Below are 23,581 nucleotides of genomic sequence, written 5' to 3' on the forward strand. Positions count from 1 at the left end.
AGAAAACTATAGCGAACATGATCGGTCCAGCCTTTTTTGAGTTATTCCAAAAAATCTCCTCCTAGTAAAAAGACCTACAAAGCGCTGCGAAGGTACTCCCTTGGTCCCTTATGCTTGTAATGTACATATCAACCTAAGAGCAAGTACGAGGCCCTGATACTTGCTCTTAGTTAAATTACAATTTTGGATAGTTTTTTTTTCTCGATTTTGGCCACAGTAGCCTATGGAGACTAACAAGCAACGCTAAGCGGTGTTCGTAGTCTATGGATCTTGCTATATTACGGATGTCACATGCGCGTTTCTGAATTCTGAAGCAATTTTATTGTTTCTACTATAGAACCTAATGAATATTTTGTAAATTGGCAGCAATGCACTTAGTACTCATCTGTCAGAGATGACAATTAAAATTAGGTTGGCAACAATGTATTTCATACTATTTTTTTTAAGTGGTGATTACACGAAGTATCGTAAAAGTACCAAAAAGATACTGCGTGTATGCACAAATACTTTTTTGGGGAATAGACTAAAGACTTGTCTTGACAACTATAACATAGGGGTTTAAAGGTGTGTGTACGACCTTTTAAATGACAAATAAAGGTACGGGAGTAAAAAAAAGTTTTAAAAAGTTTGGAACTCGTTAAATAATGGAGTTTGTATGCAACCTTGCAGTCCCGAAATCGAGACTGCAATGTTTTTAACTTTTTAATTTTTTGAATGACCATAAACTACGCACTTCGCGACCTATTTTTTAACCGGCAACGTCGACTTTGCCGTCCATTTTTGAGAAAATATATTTGGTCATGATATTTTGAGTTTTATTCACCAGTACTAGAGTTCACTTTTATTAGCGATTTCATCAAGATGTAGTTTCATTGAATTATGTCATCGAGTTCTTCTTTATTGATTTAAATGCCATCTAAATGAGTGGCCATCTAAACCCTACGGTCACGTGATCGCCTTACGCTGTCTCGAGTTTATAATTTTTTCCCCACCTCAAAAAGTGCCCAGCGCCACTAAAGAAGTTTTCACTTCAATAATGGCCAGATAAGGCACTCTCAAGGTCCTCTCTGCATTTATCTTTAATACCTATGATACTTATTTAAGTACAAAAAATTTATTGCGAAGCGAAATGAAATTCATAACAAAGCAAATCATACAGAAAGCTCATCCACCTCAGGCTTCGTCAAATTAAAATGCATTTTGTCACATATGTCATCCGCAACACGCATCGTCAAATTATAAAGGAAATTGGTCATTACAAAATACATAATAATAAGCCATAAACCTATATCCTAATCCGGTAAGTACCCGGCACAAATGTCCCCAAAATACCAGCGGCGTTCCCGCGCTGAATAGCCAACGATATACGCTAATTAAGTTGATTTTGTAAGTTAACCTTAGTTATAAGTTTTTAATTGGTAAGATGTACTAACAAAATATGCATTTTTTATCGAACGAGCGAGCGAAGCGAAGTTCTTAAGCCCCGTCTCCATATCGCGCGGCAAACCATCGAACATTGGCTCGCGCGGCAGCCGCGCGCAATGGATACCGGGCTGCCATATTATGTACCTAATGTTTTTTAATGTACCATTTTAAAATAATTAGCAAGAAAAAAATGAAATAAAGTAAACATAATATATGTAGGTATTGACAGTTGACAAGAAACATTACGGCTTACCACAGATACGTTTATTTTAATCTCTATGGTGACTTAAATCTATCAGTTAGGGGCTCCACAGACCTCGCAATAAAGCAAGCGGTTTTAGATTCTTTGCCAAGTTTTTGGCGAACCGCGAGTTCTCAGGTTCGGGGCGAACTACCGTAGAGTTTCGTATCTTTGCCTGGGCTCCCTATTTTCGCCTACTTTGACAAAAGTTGCCATTAACAAAATGTTTCTAATGTAAGCCTTACATAAAACTACTAAATACAAAGTATTTTTTACGGGTGTCAACATTCTTCGAACAATCTGCGGCTAACTTCACACAGTTTACGTTCAGTGAGGTTTTTTCGCGACGCCGACCACACGTTTTTTTAAGCCAGTGTTTGAACTTCGGTTTTTAACAGTGATACAGACCAGGTAATGTTAAACTCTTTACATGATTATATACTATAACTATTTCTTTTTCATATGAAACTATTATTTAATGGCTAGCTTACGTTTAGAAGTCACAATTGGATAAAACATTGGTGAAGGTACTTTGCGTCCATCTTGTTGCCAAATTTCGCCTACCCCTAGGGTTGTCAAATTTGTTTTACCACATTAATAGGGTATTTGACTGTAAGTATTTCAAATAAATTATTTTACACCATGCATGAAATAAAGCATCATAAGGTTAATAGAGAAACGTAGACAGCAGTTATTTTTTAGACACAATTTATATTTTAAAACCGGTATAAAACTATAAACAATAGGTAACTTGATTGTGACGTCACATGCTAATGTTACATAATAAACCCCATAGTAGGAAAATCGTTTTGACAGTTCGAAAAAAGAAACTGATTTGACTAGTAGTCAAATACTCTATTGGTGGTGGATGGCATTACTTGTTTCCAAATTTAAATATTTTTGTACAGTCAGCAACAGAAGTTGCTCAGCGAGCCAGGTGTTTAAAATGATATTGACGTGACTTTAATGTTTAACGTCCACCTCCTCCACCACCACCACTACCACACCTCGCCCGCTTAGCAACTTCTGCTGCTGAGTGTATTTGGTATATTTTTTTGGTGAAAATGTAAAATAATGAGCATTTAAATTAAGAAGTCAAACATATTAGTTAACGCTATATGTACCTAAATGTTTATTTTTATTACTCTTACGGATGTTGAGTAGGCAAAAGGTATTTTTATGTGTCTGACTTTGAATAATAAGGTTGATTTGATCTCAATTAAGATAAGAATAATAAGTGAAAAGAGATACGTTTTTTGTTTAAATATTAAATATTTTTGTTAAAAATTATATTTTTTTTACTTATAAACCATTACTCCCCTTTATTTGGCATGTTGGTTAATTTTTGGCAGCCCTAGCTTCGTTATAGAAAATGTATGAAACCAACTTCAGACTGTTACCAAACTTCGCCTACTACACCGTTTTTTTAAAATATGGCTAGTCTGGTGTAATTAAGGTTAATAGTATAGTAGCACATTCCAAATAGATACGACTTAACATGTGTTAGTCACAGAAAAGTGTATTATTAGCGGTAAAGCATGCCGTAGGCGAAGATTGGGAAAAATACCCAAACATCGCCTATTGCCTTTGAGGCCATTTTTTACCAACTTAACCAATGAAATTCAAAGTTTCAATTGTGAATACTGATAGTTAGGAACACTAAAAAACGTTTTTTCGCCTTAACGGATTAAAATGCTTTCAAATTTGAGAGATTTTTTAGGAAAAGTGTCAAAACCCAGGTGAAGATAGGAAACTCTACGGTACTAGTTTTATTTATATTTAGAACAGGAACTTACCCAACACTTCTCCAGTCTCCTCTTCAAGCTTCTCCAACTTCACTATGGGCTCTTCATCTAAAACAAAAGTGCAATATAGAGCGCCTAAAGCCATATCGCGCGGCAAACTATCGAACATTGGCTCACACTACAACAAGTACCTAAAAGTACTCCGTCCCACACCAATTTTGGTGGCTAGCAATAAGCCGCGCGTTGCGCTTGCGCCACCTAGCGGTCATATCTGTCCTAGTCGTAACAGATGCGTTTTGTTAGAGATTGAATCTTCTGTACCTATGTAGTACTATTATTTATTCTGTGACTGCAGTAACTTAATTTACGTTCCCAGAACTAGATTCAATTTGCCATGATTCAATGTATATGTAAAATTTAAAGGTATATGTTAATTTTGTGTTCTTTCAGTACCGTCAACCGGGGTGAATAGGGACAAAACTTGAAATATGATTTACTTAACATAGTCACAAAATGTATCATTCGATTGAAAATAATAGTAGATTTTGTGTGATACAATTTGTGTGGGCAGTTATCAAGTAATTGTCAGGAAAATCACATTTTAAGTTGTGTCCCTGTTCACCCCAGCCATCCTTATTCACCCCGGTTGTACGGCTCACGATGTAACTTTAAATAAAAGAATATATTGTTCCAGGCGAAGATCCTCTTATAAAGTCTGAGATGTCTGATGATCCGCCGAGTGACTCGACGATGGGTGAGTTTAGTCACAAGTCAGAGTCATAGTGCTAAAAGCCACCGTGATATAATCACAATTACAAAATGTAATTATTAATGCGAAATGTAATCAAATGCGAAATTACTTTCTACATGTAATGGAAATTATTTGTTACAATTACATTTTGTAATTGCTATTGTTAATTTGTAATTTCATTACTTTTCGCCCAACACTACCTTGTGGCCTATTTGCTGAATAAATGTGGAAGTTAGTAACCGACCACTCGGAGATGTGATCCAGGTCCCGACCACTTTCCGTTACATCTGTTTTTTGATCCGACCCTTTTGGGTTTTTCAGACGTTTGACAAAACATTGTTAAAAATTGTGTAATGTAACTAATGTACGACCGGAACCCTTGAAACGCGAGTCCGAATCGCACTTGGCCGGTTTTTTAAAGTAGGTACTATTATAGTTCGTTTTTTTAGCATTAGAAAGAAGGTAAGCGATCTCGACATGTCTTTTAATTGAATAACGTTTTTAAAAATCAGTAACTTATACATCTGAAAGCAGAAGAATATAAATGATCGTATTAGATTCATAATTGTTACATATTTGCAGTGACTTATTTTTAAAACATGTTTTTCAATTAAAAGACACATCAAGATTGTTTACCTTTTTTCTAATGCTAAAAAAAAACGAACTATAAATAGTACATATTAGGTACAAAAGTTGGTATGTTCCTTTTTAGGGTTCCGTACCCAAAGGGTAAAAACGGGACCCTATTACTAAGACTCCGCTGTCCGTCCGTCCGTCCGTCTGTCACCAGGCTGTATCTCACGAACCGTGATAGCTAGACAGTTGAAATTTTCACAGATGATGTATTTCTGTTGCCGCTATAACAACAAATACTAAAAACAGAATAAAATAAAGATTTAAGTGGGGCTCCCATACAACAAACGTGATTTTTGACCGAAGTTAAGCAACGTCGGGCGGGGTCAGTACTTGGATGGGTGACCGCTTTTTTGCTTGTTTTGCTCTATTTTTTTTTTATTGTGCGGAACCCTCCGTGCGCGAGTCCTACTCGCACTTGGCCGGTTTTTTTATATTTAATTAGGTACCTACACCCACCATCCTGACTCCAACCGCCAAGTAATACACAATAAAGGTACTTAAATCCATTTCAAATGGTTTCTTAATTTGTGTTTCAGTGTGTTCGGAGGGCAGCGCCGCCCGCGCCAGGGATCAGCTCGCGATGGCTTGTTCCGTGGTGCTCGAGCGCCTCCGCGGCGACGCGACTGTTCACAGTGGAGACAAACCATACTACTGTGAGCACTGTGGCAAGCATTACAGAAACAAGTCGAATTTAATAAAACACATACAAAGCACACACTTGTCGATCGGAACCAAAACATTTGCTTGTGATTTTTGTGGTTCTACGTTTCAAACTAAATTGCTTGTAATCGAACACGAGAAAAGCGAACACGGTGTCACAAATTTCATGTGTGCTGAATGTGAGTATACAACAAGTTCCAAGAAAAGTTTGGAGACTCATTTAAAGAGTCACGTGGAGAACGTTTTTAATTGTAGTCACTGTAATTACAAAACCCGTCAAAAACATCACTTACAATATCACCTGAGTATACATACTGGCGGGGAGCCATTTACAGGTAGCTTTAAATACAAATTTAGCCAGAAATCACATTTTAAAAGACGCCAGAGGATACACACTGGAGAGAAGCCGTACATATGCAGTTATTGCGACTACAAGTGCAGTGACAGGCGAGGCTTACGAAGACATGAAAAGACACATACGGGCAATAAACCTTTGCAGTGTAGTCACTGTGATTACAAATGCAGTTACAATTCAACCTTACAAAAACACCTGATGACACATACTGGGGCGAAACCATTTAAATGTAGTAACTGCGACTACAGTTTCAGGCGGAAAGATCACTTGCTAGCACACCAGAGGATACACACCGGGGTGAAGCCTTTTACATGTCGCTACTGTGATTACAAATCCACTGCTAAATACAACTTACAATGTCACATAAGAAAACACACTGGAGAAAAGCCTTATAAATGTAGTCATTGCGATCACAAATCCAGTAAAAGTTCAGACTTACGAAGACATGAAAAGACACATACTGGCGAAAAGCCTTTTCAGTGTAGCCACTGTGATAATAAATTTACTGCGAAATCAAGCTTACAAACACACCTGATGATACACACCGGGTCGAAGCCATTTCATTGTAGCAGCTGCGACTACAGGTGCAGGCGGAAAGAAGAGTTACGAGTTCACCAAAGAACACACACCGGAGAGAAGCCGTACACGTGTTGTCATTGCGACTACAAGTGCAATAATAGTTCAAGTCTACGCAAACACGAAATGATGCATAATGGTAAAAAGTCTTTCCTGTGTAGCCACTGTGGTTACAAATGCCTTCAGAAATCAACTCTACAAAGGCACCAGAAGACGCATATTGGGACGAAGTCTATAAACGTAGCAATAGCGACTACAAGTTCAACCTGAAACAGCACCTGTGTGAGTGAGAGGGCACCAAATAATACTGATACAAGCCCTAAAAGGAAAATGTCCCCTCGTGGGGCAAGACGCCTAGAGATGCCCGCTCTCCTACAGCAGCGCATGCGGCGGCCGCCATTTCTAACTCTGTACGGATATGATGGTCGTTCTTGTCTACGTGACAGCGTGATAAAACGGTGTCCGTCACTTTCTTTCCCACGGTGTTAAACAGTGACAGTTATTTTATCACGTGGATAAAGATGGATAAAGCTATCCATAATAGGCTGGCTGATATATTAAATGAACTAATTTCGTTGAAATTTGGCATAGAGATGTTTTGAGTCCCGGGGAAGGACATAGGATAGTTTTTATGCCGAAAGTCATCTCTAAAGAGGGTGAAAAGGGGGTGGAAATGAGAAAATTAATGAATTGGCCTGATGACAAATTTTGAAATCCCTTTTATTATTAGTTTTAGTTTTTTGCATGCCAGATGCTGGTGAAATATGTGCTACTTATGTATACTATTGTCTGACCATCTTTTGTACCATATTTCATGCAAAATAAAGTTATTTGTATTGTCGGTACAGTTGTACTGGTTCCGAAAAACACAATATTTCAGCTATACTAATAAGATTTTTTTTTTGTTAGCCTGGTTTAGTGTCCCACTGCTGGGCAAAGGCCTCCCCTCCCTTAATAGATTTAACATAAATAATTGCATTTTTTTATAGCTAGTTTGAACCTCGCGCGAAAACGCCTCGCAAGCCATTTGTGATGTCATTAATTAGTTGGTGGAAGGTTGATAGACATTGTTTACATACATACAGATACGAATTTTCCCTTGAATCCGAATGATATTGTTAATTCAGCACCATATATTACGATTAGGAATGATAAATACATTACTCACAATAACTCATTTTATACAAAAACTCTCACACGGTTGCAATTTAAGATAGATAGATACATGTAAATTCTGAGTGAAAAATCACCGAGCGCCGGTTTTACTTTTTAATTTTTTCTGGTTACGACAGCCAACATGGCAATGATAGTTCCATTCAGCCAAATAATTAAAAAAGTTTTTTTGTTAAATATCGTATCTAGACACGCGGTAGCGTGTCCAGCCAAGTTCAAAGAAAAAGGAACTGGCGACGCAGCAACCGTGTGTAATATTACACGAACCATTTCGAGCTACTTTTGACCCCTTCACAACTTGAAACCTACTTAACATACACACATGAAATTTGGCACATGTATTCAAGTCCCTTAGCTTGTACAAAATACAAAATTTAATAAACATAGCTCAAACAGTTATTGATAAATTAACGTTTAAAAACCGGCATTTTTGTGACTGACTGACATATAGATCAAAAACCTAACCCACTTCCAGATGACCTAGAAACTTGAAATTTGGCATCAAGGTAGACTATTAGGTGTATATAGAGGGAAAAATCTGAAAACTGGAAATTATTAATATTTCGATGGAAAAAAAATAATTAATACTTATAGACCAAAAACCTAACCCACTTCTAGATGACTTAGAAACTTGATATTTGGCATCAAGGTAGACTATTAGGTGCATATAGAGGGAAAAATCTGAAAACTGGAAATTATTGATATTTAGATGGAAAAAAAAATTAATACATGTAGACCAAAAACCTAACCCACTTCCAGATGACTTACAAACTTGATATTTGGCATCAAGGTAGACTTTTAGGTGTATATAGAGGGAAAAATCTGAAAACTGGAAATTATTGATATTTCGATGGAAAAAAATAATAATTCATACTTATAGACCAAAAACCTAACCCACTTCTAGATCACTTACAAACTTGATATTTGGCATGAAGGTAGACTATTAGGCGTATACAAAAGAAAAAAAATTTGAAAACTGAAACTTTTTGACAATTAAGCGCGCGTTAGCGAGGGTCTCCTTTTCAGCTTAGAGAAACTGCTTTCATGATGAATACTATAGTAATTTCTGTACAAAAATTAATGATATCCCAACAAAAACATAAATGTGAAATGAGAGCCAAGTCCAATATTAAGAATATGTGTCGTTGTTGACTCGCCGACAACAGAATTGAGATCTATATGGGTGCCAATGCCAAGTTCTGTGCTGTGTAGAAAATCCTGAAATTATAAAGGATTTCTCTTGGCTGGATGGATGGGTGGATGTTACAAATTCGAGTTTTTCACACTGTTAATCCCGATTTTAATTTTTGAAAAAAAAATATATTAAACATTATTAAATTCTACATAAAATATGTAAATTTGATAACTGTTGCTATCTCGCACGTATTTTTTTTATTTTTCTGAAAATTTTCATCTCAATTTTTTACTATTATTTTAAGAGATAATTCAATATAACTTTTTTTCAGAAAGCGACCTCAATTATATATACAACATACACAAATTACAAAGAAATCGGATTAGTATTTTGGCTGTAATAAAATAAAAATGATTTTTATTTTTTTGCATTTTTTTTAAATCTGAAGCATTTGAGGCTTAATATTTGGTGAAAGCACTACTTATATATAGGTTAATAATCCAGTAAAAGGAAATTGTTTTTTTCGCTAAGGGCAGGGCAGTTTGGCCATGCTTACCCGGCTATACCCTCAAAGAGTAGTATAATATATATATATGAGAAAGAGAGCCCTCTCGTGGAACTTTTTTGTATCCATTATGAAGCGCCATCTGTAAATCTGAACACACAATATTAACGTCAATATTCATACCTACAGGGCCTGTTTACACATTGATTAATGTTTAATATGAGTTCATACATTTGCTAAATCGGGTTTTTCTATCTCAAGTGGACCGTTTTCTCTAGTCTGGTATGGACCTGATGATGAACTTCAAAGAAGTGCGAGAGAACTCGGAGTTGATTTTTAATAGGCATATGTTATTGGTCCATTTGAATATGTTTTCAATACAACCTTCTATGACCTTAATAAAACGGACAAAAGAAAATAATTGTACCTATGAGATTTTGGCGACACTTTTTTCTCGTATCGAAAGAGATTGCGATTCTGAGTGGAAATAATATAAAAATTATAAACTTTAAAATTCAAGTTCTGAGTACTTTAAACAGAAATGCCCTAATATGTTAATTAAAAATTTCAGGTACATTGTTAAATGTTAATGAAATATTAAATTAATCAATATAATTATTAAGTAAGTTTACTCTAAGTATACTAAATTGGCATTAAATTGGTAACAATTTTACCACAATAAATTTCGGTATCACTGGTAGCAGTACCCACTACCTGTAATGAACATGTCCCATCCCTATGCGTACACGTGTTAGCGCGCCATGTTTGGGACGACCAATCGCAACGCCGTGAGCACCCCTCCCGCACCTCGCAGTTTGGTGATTTGCGTCGGGAACAAAATGGCCAATATTAGGTTTCTATAGGCGATGTTCTGTGAGATAATATGACAAACAATACATTATATGACTTAAAACTTTTAAAATATCTGTATAAAAATAACAATGTTGGACTGGAAAGATTTTTGTGAATTGCTTACTATAAATTCATATTTTTAATATTATCATTTGTGTATGTACACTAAGAACAATAAATATAATATTCTGAAAGGAAAATAAATTATTTTAAGACAGTCTTTGTACTATGTTTCTGTCTTATTTATTTATCACTAGAAAATGTTTTTCGCAGTTACACTGTTTACTTGATCTCCGTAAGTACGCGGTACACGGGGTTTAATCTAGTGTTGGTTACTCTAGGCGACATCCACACGGCGCCCAGAGACGGGGCGAGCGACGAGGGTGTCCCGCTGTCGCGTGAGTACCTGCTTCATATACAAGTAACTAGTCTAAGTGGATGTCAGACTTCAATTTGTTGTTCAGATATTGTTTATGGCTGTCTGTGCGTCTGTAGCGGTCGCGTCGATGAAGCAATTTCTTAGACTCATACTGTTTTCTATTTGATGACGAGAATAGAAGAAAACTTCTATTGTGCTGAAAATTAATTCAAACATCACCATATCGCTGGCCCAATATAACAGGAAGTCACGAATTAGTATATTTTATTGCAAGTGTGCAAAGTGTGTCATTATATACGAGCCTGACATGTCTTTTATGAGTCACAGGTAAATAAAAGACACGGGACAAATACACTTATACATGTACAATAAGCGAAGTTGCTTTTGATTGATTCAAGCATTTTGTCTAAATGTACCAAACTCTATCGTGGCAATTCACACTCGCAAATGCGAGTCTTTAATTAATTTATATACGAGTGTTCTGTAATGTAAGACACGGCATGAAGTAGAGTTGTTGTTGTAGTGGAGGAGCGGGCGGTCAAGTCGGAGGTGTCGGACGCGGCGAGTGACGAGGACTGCGTGTCGGGTGAGTACTGCGACACCACGATACTACTGCACATAGTACGATACGACACACATTATACACATACACAACTAAATACTTACACATATGTACACTGGCGTTCAAAGTGCATGGACATGTTTCATTTCAACCGTAATATTAAGGCATTACGGTCGACATCTATCCAATATCCACGCACAACTGATATTGTATTTTTTCCCTTATTTTCTCGTAATGCATGTTAATTATAAGATGTAATTATTTTTGAAAAGATGTGTCCCGCCGAGTTTGTTGCCGGTCCCATATTGGGATACCCTCCTCCAATTGAGGGGGGATTTAAATCTTCTCGGGGCAGAGGTGTAGGGTTGGAGCCGGTCTACCTAGCTTTATTTGACGTTCATAAGCGCATTGTAATTATGCCTACTTGAATAAACTATCTTTTATCTTATCTTATCTTTATCTTTATCTGATATTCATTATAGCAAAGAGACTTGATTGTAATAGAGAGGATAGAGATAAAGTCTAAGAAAAAACTTGCCCCGTATTTTGTCATCCAAAAAAATTGGCGCTGTACTGCGCCATGTATTGAGATCATTGAATTGTCAAACGTCAACTTTTGACAATCAGATTTACTGCATAATGTATGTAGCGCCGTCTCGTGTACCTGTCAAATTTGAAGCACAAAATTGTCTTAGATTTTACCATATGATATGATATATTTATCTCACAATATACAATTTCACTTAAAATTACACATTATAAATTTTTGTGAATTTATAGGTATTGTGATTGTCAGTGTTTTACAACATGAATAAGTAATTGAGTACGAAAAATAACACTGACAATGACAATCAAAATTATTAAATTACAATCGTATGTCAGCAGTTTCACACTAAATTAAAAACAATAAATGTACTCGCCGGAAGATCAGCGCCGACTCTCGGGTCAGCATTATGCTGAGGCGAGCCCATTTCGTGGTAAACAATATGTAATTATGAATTTCTAATCTTTATCATGTTACTTTTGTATGTTTAACTAGTTTATCACGAAAAATAAATGATTTATGATTTATTTAATCATTAAAAAAATGAATTCACCAGGAATGGGTCGTTACGTTAGCTATAAGTAAAATATGTACCTAAACAAAATTGAGCACTTATGTCACATAGAGAAATATAAGTAAAGAAAGAGTGATAACTAATATAAATATAAAAAATTGTATCTGATGTGTACCTGTATTGTACCAATAAAGATTATCTTATCTATTTTATCAATGTGAGTACTGTACCACCCATACTCGTAATATAAAGCAAGGATATTTTGTTCGCTAACTCTGTGTTGATCGTTGTGTTTGTTATAGGATGGATAATATAATCCCACGCAATGCCGAGATGTTTGTTAAATTCATTATACGTGTTATATTCTGTTCAAATTGTTATGTTAATTTGTGTTTCAGTTTCTTCGGACGGCATCGCCCGCGCCAGGGAGCAGCTCGCGATGGCTTGTTCCGTGGTGCTCGAGCGCCTCCGCGGCGACGCGACTGTTCACAGTGGAGACAAACCATACACATGCGAAGACTGCGGCAAGCATTTCAGAAACAAGTATATTTTAGGAAAACACATACAACAAGCGCACTTGTCGACCGAGCCAAACAAATTTGCTTGTGATTTTTGTAGTTCTACGTTTCAAACTGAATTGCTTGTAATAGAACACGAGAAAAGCGAACACGGTGTTACAAATTTCATGTGTGCTGATTGTGAGTATACAACAAGTTCCAAGAAAAGTTTGGAGACTCATTCAAAGAGTCACTCTGGGAACAACGTTTTGAATTGTAGTCACTGTAGTTACACTACACTGTTTAAAAGTGATTTACATAAACACCAGGCGATACACACTCGAGACACGCGTTTTAAGTGTATTGAATGTGATTTCAAATGCAGTATTGAATCAATCCTTCGACGTCACCAGAAGACCCATAACCGAAGACATAAGAACAAGGAAGCCGGTAAAAACCAGAGCTTACAATTCTTACAAACTCACCTAGGAACTCGCACTGGTCAGAAGCCGTACAAATGTAGTCATTGTGACTACAAGTGCAGTGATGGGTCAAGTTTACGACGTCACATAAGAATACACACCGGAGAAAAGTCTTACGAATGTAGCCATTGCGACGTCAGGTGCAGTCGAAGGTCAAACTTACAACGTCACATAAGGATACACACCGGAGAAAAGACGTACAAATGTAGCCATTGCGACGTCATGTGCAGTGATGGGTCAAACTTACAACGTCACATAAGAATACACACTGGAGAAAAGCCGTACAAATGTAGTCATTGCGACTTCAAGTGCAGTTTAAGTTCAAGCTTATGGCGCCACAAAAGGAGACATACTGGCGAAAAGCCTTTTCTGTGTAGCTACTGCGATTACAAAAGCAGTCGGAAATCAGTCTTAAATAATCACCTGATGATACATACTGGGGCGAAGCCATTTAAATGTAGCCACTGTGATTACAAATGCAGTCAGAAATCACACTTAAAGGAGCACCTTATGACACATACTGGGGCGAAGCCATTTAAATGTAGTCACTGCGATTACAAATGCAATCGGAAATCACTCTTACGATTACACCAGTTAATACACACTGGGGCGAAGCCATTCAAATGTAGTCACTGCGATTACAAATGCAATCGGAAATCAAACTTAAAGAATCACCTGATGATACATACTGGGGTGAAGCCATTTCAATGTAGCCACTGTGATTACAAATGCAGTCACAAATCACACTTAAAGAATCACCTTATGACACATACTGGGGCGAAGCCATTTAAATGTAGTCACTGCGATTACAAATGCAATCGGAAATCAAACTTAAAGAATCACCTGATGAAACATACTGGGGCGAAGCCATTTAAATGTAGCCAATGTGATTACAAATGCCGCAATAAATCAGCCCTAGTAAGACACCAGGAGACGCATACAGGGACGAAGCCTATAGACGTAGCAATAGCGAGTACTAGTGCAGCCTGAAACAGCACCTGCGAAGACACCAGATGATACACGCGGGAGAGAAGCCTTGTAGGGAACGTTCGCGTTGGAGGGTATGCTGCCTTTTGACCTAAATCGGAAAGTTAATCCTGTGCTGCCCCCTACAGCTCACGCGCGCTCCCGTGTACTAATGTAATCACTGCAAACACGAGTCAATTTAAACACGTTTTAAAAATACCTTATGTGGAAAAATATCTTAGTGTAGATCCGCAAACTGTAACTAGAATGCAATAACCGGCCAAACTTCATAACCGGTTTCGCTTACAGTTAAGCCCGAAAAATAACCGATAATCGGTTATGGTTATTTTCGATAAAAAATGATAAATTAACTGTCGAGTAAAGTAATTAAAAAAAGTTACGAAAATAATCACTATGTTAGTATTGACAAAATAATTTATATCTACCTAGATACCTACCTACGTACCTACTTACCTACAAACATACATTATTTGTGACGTTATCTATGAAAAGTGACCTTATGCTGGGCCGACGGCTGGGAGGAACGTGCTGCAATGGGACCCGAGAGGCGTAGAGACCCATGCGTGGGAGTGAAGAAGTACGACGAAGTGTGGTTGGAACTCTTGAGACATAAAAGGCACAGGCGTCATCGGGCTGGTAGCCTGGTCTCAAATCCAGAGGCTCAACAAACTCACACATGCGACTTATGCGGCTAGAAGTGCCGTGCAGCGATAGGCTTGTATAGCCATAGGCGGAAATGCATTGGCCGTCTCAACCGCTCTTGACACAGCGTTGCAACAATCATCCGTCAGGGATGCAGTGGCCATTGATGATGGCCATGATGAACACAATGGGATCACTGTTATCTTAAAGTAAATAAATATACATACATACATTGATGATATCTATGAAAAGGGACCTTATAGTCGATGGCGCTTCAATTTCAATTATTTATTCATAAAATTTACATTTTATACGTCATTATACAATTGCAGATAGTTAACATATTATATTCTAACAATAAACCGATTATATAATTTTGCCGAAACTGGGGCGTTCAAATTACGCCATTATTAACTATGCTCCGATATAAATACAATGCCACACGCAAGCCGCACGGCGCCGTGCGGCATAAGCGCCATCGACAAAAAGGTCCATTTTCATAAGTAATGTCTCATTTACATAAGTAATGTCTCATTTACACTTGGAGGATATAATCAAACGGAGACGCCATGTCTGTAATTTTCTGGACAAAACAGTCTGCCGATTTTTGCGGGGGAGGGGAACGTCAAATGTATGTGTAACGTAAAAATAGCCATGTCAGATAAACGTCAGTCCATACATTGTGTATGACCGTTGGCCGCCTATTTTCGACAGAGGGGAAAGCCTGTTAATGGCTACTCCGTTTAGTTGTATCCTCCAAGCATTTACATTATAATTTAATTCATAAAATATTATAATAAATATCAACATTAACTGTCAAAAAATATAGAAATATTATTTATTTCGAAATATAAAGTTAAATACTGACTGTATTCCACTATAATTACTAAAATTGATTGTAAATTAATTGATGTATATCCTTAAATAAAACGTACTATTCCATTCTTCTTATTTTCCTTACCTTGTTGCTAAACTAGCAAATCCTACCTATCTATTGAATTGACAGGTCAAGGCCTTTAAGTAGAGTCCAGACGAACTGGGCAAATCGACCGATTTTCTCAGGAAAATAATTGGCGCCAATGTCCAATTTATTCACCAATTTAAGATGATATTTGAGCCCTCTAAGTTAAAAAAAGTGCTCCAAAATAGAAATACCAGCGTCACAAATTGGTATTCTTCCGTCTGCACCCCATTTTATCGGTCATAATCGGCGGTCGAATTCGTCGAGCCAAATTGGCGTTTGAATCCGCATGTCTTGATTTGATCGGACAATTTCATCAGATTGGCGAAAAATTGTCCCGTCTGGTTTCCACTAAACGCTTTTTAACGCGCGTTGTATAAGGGCAAGTTGCACCAACCACATTTGACAGACTGATCAACGTCAGCCCGCGCGCCCCGGCGCTTTATTATGAAACTTTCCATACATATAAATTTAGCGAACTTTTTAACGATACGAACAGTTTGGTGCAACCGACCCTAAGTGCGTGCAAATGAATCGTCCGATTGAGGCCTTATGAAATTGTGTACGTTTGGATCAGTTTCGACCAAAGAATATAATACTCTGGTTTGGACGCTAGATGAGATGGTTAAAGTTTTTTTTCTGATCAAATTGTCAATTTGATCACCCCGTCTGGATGGCCTTTTACTTTTTTCTGAACGTATCCTTACCGTGATGTCAAAAGATTTTACTGTCAGTGTCAACTGTCAAATTATTGAGGTTAGCTTAGTTCGTCTTGGGTCCTGTTGTGTTTTATTTTTTTTACTATTGAAGTATTGCTGTTGCCGTGATGGACTCAATGCATTCGTGTCGCTGCTGCCTGCGGTGTGCTCCGGACAAGAGCCTGACGACGCCGTACACACATCTCGGCAAAACGGAGATATATGCCGATTTGCTCGAACAGTGCTTCAATATACATGTAAGTATATACTACAACTTTGTTGTTCGTCGTTACCTTAAGCTATAACTGTTACACAGTTTAACCGTAGAAGGAAAGTTGGAGTTTTTTTGCCGTTATCTATCCTTAATTGACAATTAAACGTTCAGCTGGTGGTGGGCGGCTCGGGCTCGTGCGGCATCTGCTCTATGTGCGTGGGCCGCCTGCGAGACGCGAGCGACTTCAAGCTGCAAGTGCAGCGCAGCCAGGCCGAGCTGTGGGCGCAGCTGCAGGGAACGAGCGTCAAAGGTAGGGAAGCACAACCCATCAAACAAGTCTTGAATAGTACTCACTCATTCTGATTAAGTGCTATAGATACGTCCAATAAATCATACTGTATTCTGCAATACTAGATGGTCGCATCATACACACTCCTACTAGGGGTGGGTGGTCTGTCCAATAGTCTGCCTGATGGAGCTGCTATTTGGCTCAATGAAAATCACTGTTTGAACAGAACAAACTGGAAGATGATGTGATTTGTGTTGTGTTTGTTTGCTCTAGAGGAACCCGCAGTCGAGTCGGGAATGCAGGATGGAGACTGGACCAGTGAGGAGCCTGTGTCGCGTGAGTATCTACTCCTCTATAATGGTATTGGATAATGTAAGATTCACAGTTATGAATAACAGGTAATCATTTTAATGTGTACCCATTAGGCTACAATAGCTTGTGCCTAAACTAGTCTGTTGCTTATAAACTTGTACGTTTTCTTCAGGTGAAGAGCCCCCGGTCAAGCTGGAGACGCTAGATGATGGGGCAGCTGATGATATGTTGTGTGAGTGCTTAGTTTTAATGACAGATTTAGAAAGTGTTACTAGGTAGCAGTTGGCTAAGGTCTCTATTGTTTCCCATAAAGTTTTAAGCCATAATGTATTGTTTGTCCGCATTTTCGTTAGTCATACTTTGTTTGGTTTAGGAACGCGTAACTTCTCAGGATTGCCATAAAACAAATTAACCTAACCTATATATAGGATATTAGGATAACCTTACGAAAATCCTGAAAAGTTAACAGTTTAAGGTTTAGATAATACACAGACCAACCCCTATAGACCGACCTTATAGGACGACTCGCGGTCATCGCCCGTATGGTGTATAGGTCAAATATAAGATTGTTCGCGCACCGCTCCGATCAGTTGCGCCCAAGGTCGAGTCTAAGAAAATAAATCGTAAACTATTGAATTCATTGGGAAATCATGGGATATTGCAGCGTAAAATGGTGTGGCAAGTCATCTAAGACTTCTACTTACGAAACAGATGGAATAACATCCCACAGGAAAGTCAAATTCATTATTTCATTGAATAATGTTTCTTGTCCGCGGGGTTCATTTTATACTGGTCAGTAAGCAGAGGCGAAGTATGTCCGTCCCTTTTCGTCAACTTGAAAATGCAATGCGCTATCCCTTTCCCTTTCGACTAGTGATGTGACGATGATGGTTTCGTCAGTTGCGGAAACTTCGTGCTTCGTCATACCGTATTGTACCATTTTAGACATAATATATAGGTAATATGTTGTGTAAGTTTTTTTAGAATCCTCTAGGCCAACGGAGCAGTTAGGCCGCGTGTCACGAGATGGACCTGATGATGAACTTCAAAGAAGTGCGAGGGAACGCGGTGTTGGTTTGTGATAGACATATGTTGTATGGGTTTTTTAGAATCCTCTAGGTGAGCAGTTAGGTCTCATGTCACGAGATGGACCTGATGATGAACTTCAAAGAAGTGCGAGGGAACGCGGTGTTGGTTTGTGATAGACATATGTTGTATGGGTTTTTTAGAATCCTCTAGGTGAGCAGTTAGGTCTCATGTCACGAGATGGACCTGATGATGAACTTCAAAGAAGTGCGAGAGAACTCGGAGTTGATTTTTAATAGGCATATGTTATTGGTCCATTTGAATATGTTTTCAATACAACCTTCTATGACCTTAATAAAACGGACAAAAGAAAATAATTGTACCTATGAGATTTTGGCGACACTTTTTTCTCGTATCGAAAGAGATTGCGATTCTGAGTGGAAATAATATAAAAATTATAAACTTTAAAATTCAAGTTCTGAGTACTTTAAACAGAAATGCCCTAATATGTTAATTAAAAATTTCAGGTACATTGTTAAATTAGTTAATGAAATATTAAATTAATCAATATAATTATTAAGTAAGTTTACTCTAAGTATACTAAATTGCCATTAAATTGGTAACAATTTTACCACAATAAATTTCGGTATCACTGGTAGCAGTACCCACTACCTGTAATGAACATGTCCCATCCCTATGCGTACACGTGTTAGCGCGCCATGTTTGGGACGACCAATCGCAACGCCGTGAGCACCCCTCCCGCACCTCGCAGTTTGGTGATTTGCGTCGGGAACAAAATGGCCAATATTAGGTTTCTATAGGCGATGTTCTGTGAGATAATATGACAAACAATACATTATATGACTTAAAACTTTTAAAATATCTGTATAAAAATAACAATGTTGGACTGGAAAGATTTTTGTGAATTGCTTACTATAAATTCATATTTTGAATATTATCATTTGTGTATGTACACTAAGAACAATAAATATAATATTCTGAAAGGAAAATAAATTATTTTAAGACAGTCTTTGTACTATGTTTCTGTCTTATTTATTTATCACTAGAAAATGTATTTCGCAGTTACACTGTTTACTTGATCTCCGTAAGTACGCGGTACACGGGGTTTAATCTAGTGTTGGTTACTCTAGGCGACATCCACACGGCGACCAGAGACGGGGCGAGCGACGAGGATGTCCCGCTGTCGCGTGAGTACCTGCTTCATATACAAGTAACTAGTCTAAGTGGATGTCAGACTTCAATTTGTTGTTCAGATATTGTTTATGGCTGTTTGTGCGTCTGTAGCGGTCGCGTCGATGAAGCAATTTCTTAGACTCATACTGTTTTCTATTTGATGACGAGAATAGAAGAAAACTTCTATTGTGCTGAAAATTAATTCAAACATCACCATATCGCTGGCCCAATATAACAGGAAGTCACGAATTAGTATATTTTATTGCAAGTGTGCAAAGTGTGTCATTATATACGAGCCTGACATGTCTTTTATGAGTCACAGGTAAATAAAAGACACGGGACAAATACACTTATACATGTACAATAAGCGAAGTTGCTTTTGATTGATTCAAGCATTTTGTCTAAATGTACCAAACTCTATCGTGGCAATTCACACTCGCAAATGCGAGTCTTTAATTAATTTATATACGAGTGTTCTGTAATGTAAGACACGGCATGAAGTAGAGTTGTTGTTGTAGCGGAGGAGCGGGCGGTCAAGTCGGAGGTGTCGGACGCGGCGAGTGACGAGGACTGCGTGTCGGGTGAGTACTGCGACACCACGATACTACTGCACATAGTACGATACGACACACATTATACACATACACAACTAAATACTTACACATATGTACACTGGCGTTCAAAGTGCATGGACATGTTTCATTTCAACCGTAATATTAAGGCATTACGGTCGACATCTATCCAATATCCACGCACAACTGATATTTGAAAGCCACTGTACAACTGATATTCATTATAGCAAAGAGACTTGATTGTAATAGAGAGGATAGAGATAAAGTCTAAGAAAAAACTTGCCCCGTATTTTGTCATCCAAAAAAATTGGCGCTGTACTGCGCCATGTATTGAGATCATTGAATTGTCAAACGTCAACTTTTGACAATCAGATTTACTGCATAATGTATGTAGCGCCGTCTCGTGTACCTGTCAAATTCGAAGCACAAAATTGTCTTAGATTTTACCATATGATATGATATATTTATCTCACAATATACAATTTCACTTAAAATTACACATTATAAACTTTTGTGAATTTATAGGTATTGTGATTGTCAGTGTTTTACAACATGAATAAGTAATTGAGTACGAAAAATAACACTGACAATGACAATCAAAATTATTAAATTACAATCGTATGTCAGCAGTTTCACACTAAATTAAAAACAATAAATGTACTCGCCGGAAGATCAGCGCCGATTCTCGGGTCAGCATTATGCTGAGGCGAGCCCATTTCGTGGTAAACAATATGTAATTATGAATTTCTAATCTTTATCATGTTACTTTTGTATGTTTAACTAGTTTATCACGAAAAATAAATGATTTATGATTTATTTAATTATTAAAAAAATGAATTCACCAGGAATGGGTCGTTACGTTAGCTATAAGTAAAATATGTACCTAAACAAAATTGAGCACTTATGTCACATAGAGAAATATAAGTAAAGAAAGAGTGATAACTAATATAAATATAAAAAATTGTATCTGATGTGTACCTGTATTGTACCAATAAAGATTATCTTATCTATTTTTTCTACTCCAGCACTTAAATGTGTCAATTAAATGACTGACAGTGATATCTAAAGCAATGTCATTTGAATGCTTTGTCTATAGGCTCATAAGATGACTGCTAGCAGTCATCTTATGAGTATAATACAACTGCTTTATTTTTTTTAAAGATACAAGTTCCGATCATCTTGATTGAAAGAGGTATGTTTTCATTTACAATAATAACTCTTTTTTTTTTTAAATAATAACTAAATTTTTTTTAAATAATAACTCTTTTTTTTTAATAATAACTCTTTTTTTTTTTTTTTTTTTTTTTGCTGCAGCTGTCATAGAAAAAGTAATGTATGCAACAGCTCATAATTGGTTCTTAAAATTCTCGGGTCTTTTTTTACAAAACTCGACTACGTCTCGTTTTGTAACTTCGACCCTTGAATTTTAAGAACCCTTATTATATCACTGTTGCATAAACTACTATTATCAATGTGAGTACTGTACCACCCATACTCGTAATATAAAGCAAGGATATTTTGTTCGCTAACTCTGTGTTGATCGTTGTGTTTGTTATAGGATGGATAATATAATCCCACGCAATGCCGAGATGTTTGTTAAATTCATTATACGTGTTATATTCTGTTCAAATTGTTATGTTAATTTGTGTTTCAGTTTCTTCGGACGGCATCGCCCGCGCCAGGGAGCAGCTCGCGATGGCTTGTTCCGTGGTGCTCGAGCGCCTCCGCGGCGACGCGACTGTTCACAGTGGAGGCAAACCATACACATGCGAAGACTGCGGCAAGCATTTCAGAAACAAGTATATTTTAGGAAAACACATACAACAAGCGCACTTGTCGACCGAGCCAAACAAATTTGCTTGTGATTTTTGTAGTTCTACGTTTCAAACTGAATTGCTTGTAATAGAACACGAGAAAAGCGAACACGGTGTTACAAATTTCATGTGTGCTGATTGTGAGTATACAACAAGTTCCAAGAAAAGTTTGGAGACTCATTCAAAGAGTCACTCTGGGAACAACGTTTTGAATTGTAGTCACTGTAGTTACACTACACTGTTTAAAAGTGATTTACATAAACACCAGGCGATACACACTCGAGACACGCGTTTTAAGTGTATTGAATGTGATTTCAAATGCAGTATTGAATCAATCCTTCGACGTCACCAGAAGACCCATAACCGAAGACATAAGAACAAGGAAGCCGGTAAAAACCAGAGCTTACAATTCTTACAAACTCACCTAGAAACTCGCACTGGTGAGAAGTGCAGTGATGGGTCAAGTTTACGACGTCACATAAGAATACACACCGGAGAAAAGTCTTACGAATGTAGCCATTGCGACGTCAGGTGCAGTCGAAGGTCAAACTTACAACGTCACATAAGGATACACACCGGAGAAAAGACGTACAAATGTAGCCATTGCGACGTCATGTGCAGTGATGGGTCAAACTTACAACGTCACATAAGAATACACACTGGAGAAAAGCCGTACAAATGTAGTCATTGCGACTTCAAGTGCAGTTTAAGTTCAAGCTTATGGCGCCACAAAAGGAGACATACTGGCGAAAAGCCTTTTCTGTGTAGCTACTGCGATTACAAAAGCAGTCGGAAATCAGTCTTAAATAATCACCTGATGATACATACTGGGGCGAAGCCATTTAAATGTAGCCACTGTGATTACAAATGCAGTCAGAAATCACACTTAAAGGAGCACCTTATGACACATACTGGGGCGAAGCCATTTAAATGTAGTCACTGCGATTACAAATGCAATCGGAAATCACTCTTACGATTACACCAGTTAATACACACTGGGGCGAAGCCATTCAAATGTAGTCACTGCGATTACAAATGCAATCGGAAATCAAACTTAAAGAATCACCTGATGATACATACTGGGGTGAAGCCATTTCAATGTAGCCACTGTGATTACAAATGCAGTCACAAATCACACTTAAAGAATCACCTTATGACACATACTGGGGCGAAGCCATTTAAATGTAGTCACTGCGATTACAAATGCAATCGGAAATCAAACTTAAAGAATCACCTGATGAAACATACTGGGGCGAAGCCATTTAAATGTAGCCAATGTGATTACAAATGCCGCAATAAATCAGCCCTAGTAAGACACCAGGAGACGCATACAGGGACGAAGCCTATAGACGTAGCAATAGCGAGTACTAGTGCAGCCTGAAACAGCACCTGCGAAGACACCAGATTATACACGCGGGAGAGAAGCCTTGTAGGTAACGTTCGCGTTGCAGGGTATGCTGCCTTTTGACCTAAATCGGAAAGTTAATCCTGTGCTGCCCCCTACAGCTCACGCGCGCTCCCGTGTACTAATGTAATCACTGCAAACACGAGTCAATTTAAACACGTTTTAAAAATATCTTATGTGGAAAAATATCTTAGTGTAGACCCGCAAACTGTAACTAGAATGCAATTTGACGACGAATTTGACGACTGGTCTGGCCTAGTGGGTAGTGACCCTGCCTGTGTAGCCGCGGTCCTGGGTTCGAATCCCGGTAAGGGCATTTATTTGTGTGATGAATAGAATATTATTATTATCGATAATCGGTTATGGTTATTTTCGATAAAACATGATAAATTTACAATCGAGTAATTAAAAAAAGTTACGAAAATAATCACTATG

The 23,581-nt window shown here is 37.7% G+C and overlaps 1 protein-coding gene across 1 annotated transcript in view; it reads left to right on the plus strand.

The window, feature by feature from the left end:
• Positions 1 to 22,169, plus strand: part of LOC134658233 (uncharacterized) — a 50,724-nt gene extending 28,555 nt beyond the window's left edge. Inside the window, exons 4-8 of the mRNA XM_063513844.1 lie at positions 17,308 to 17,367; positions 19,313 to 19,369; positions 19,874 to 19,936; positions 21,582 to 21,707; positions 22,066 to 22,169. Of these exons, the coding sequence (XP_063369914.1) occupies positions 17,308 to 17,367; positions 19,313 to 19,369; positions 19,874 to 19,936; positions 21,582 to 21,707; positions 22,066 to 22,169 (410 nt within the window). The remainder of the gene's footprint in view (positions 1 to 17,307; positions 17,368 to 19,312; positions 19,370 to 19,873; positions 19,937 to 21,581; positions 21,708 to 22,065) is intronic.
• Positions 22,170 to 23,581: the final 1,412 nt, after the last annotated feature.

Source organism: Cydia amplana, chromosome 21 (assembly GCF_948474715.1).
Source record: "Cydia amplana chromosome 21, ilCydAmpl1.1, whole genome shotgun sequence".
Lineage (NCBI taxonomy): Eukaryota > Metazoa > Arthropoda > Insecta > Lepidoptera > Tortricidae > Cydia > Cydia amplana.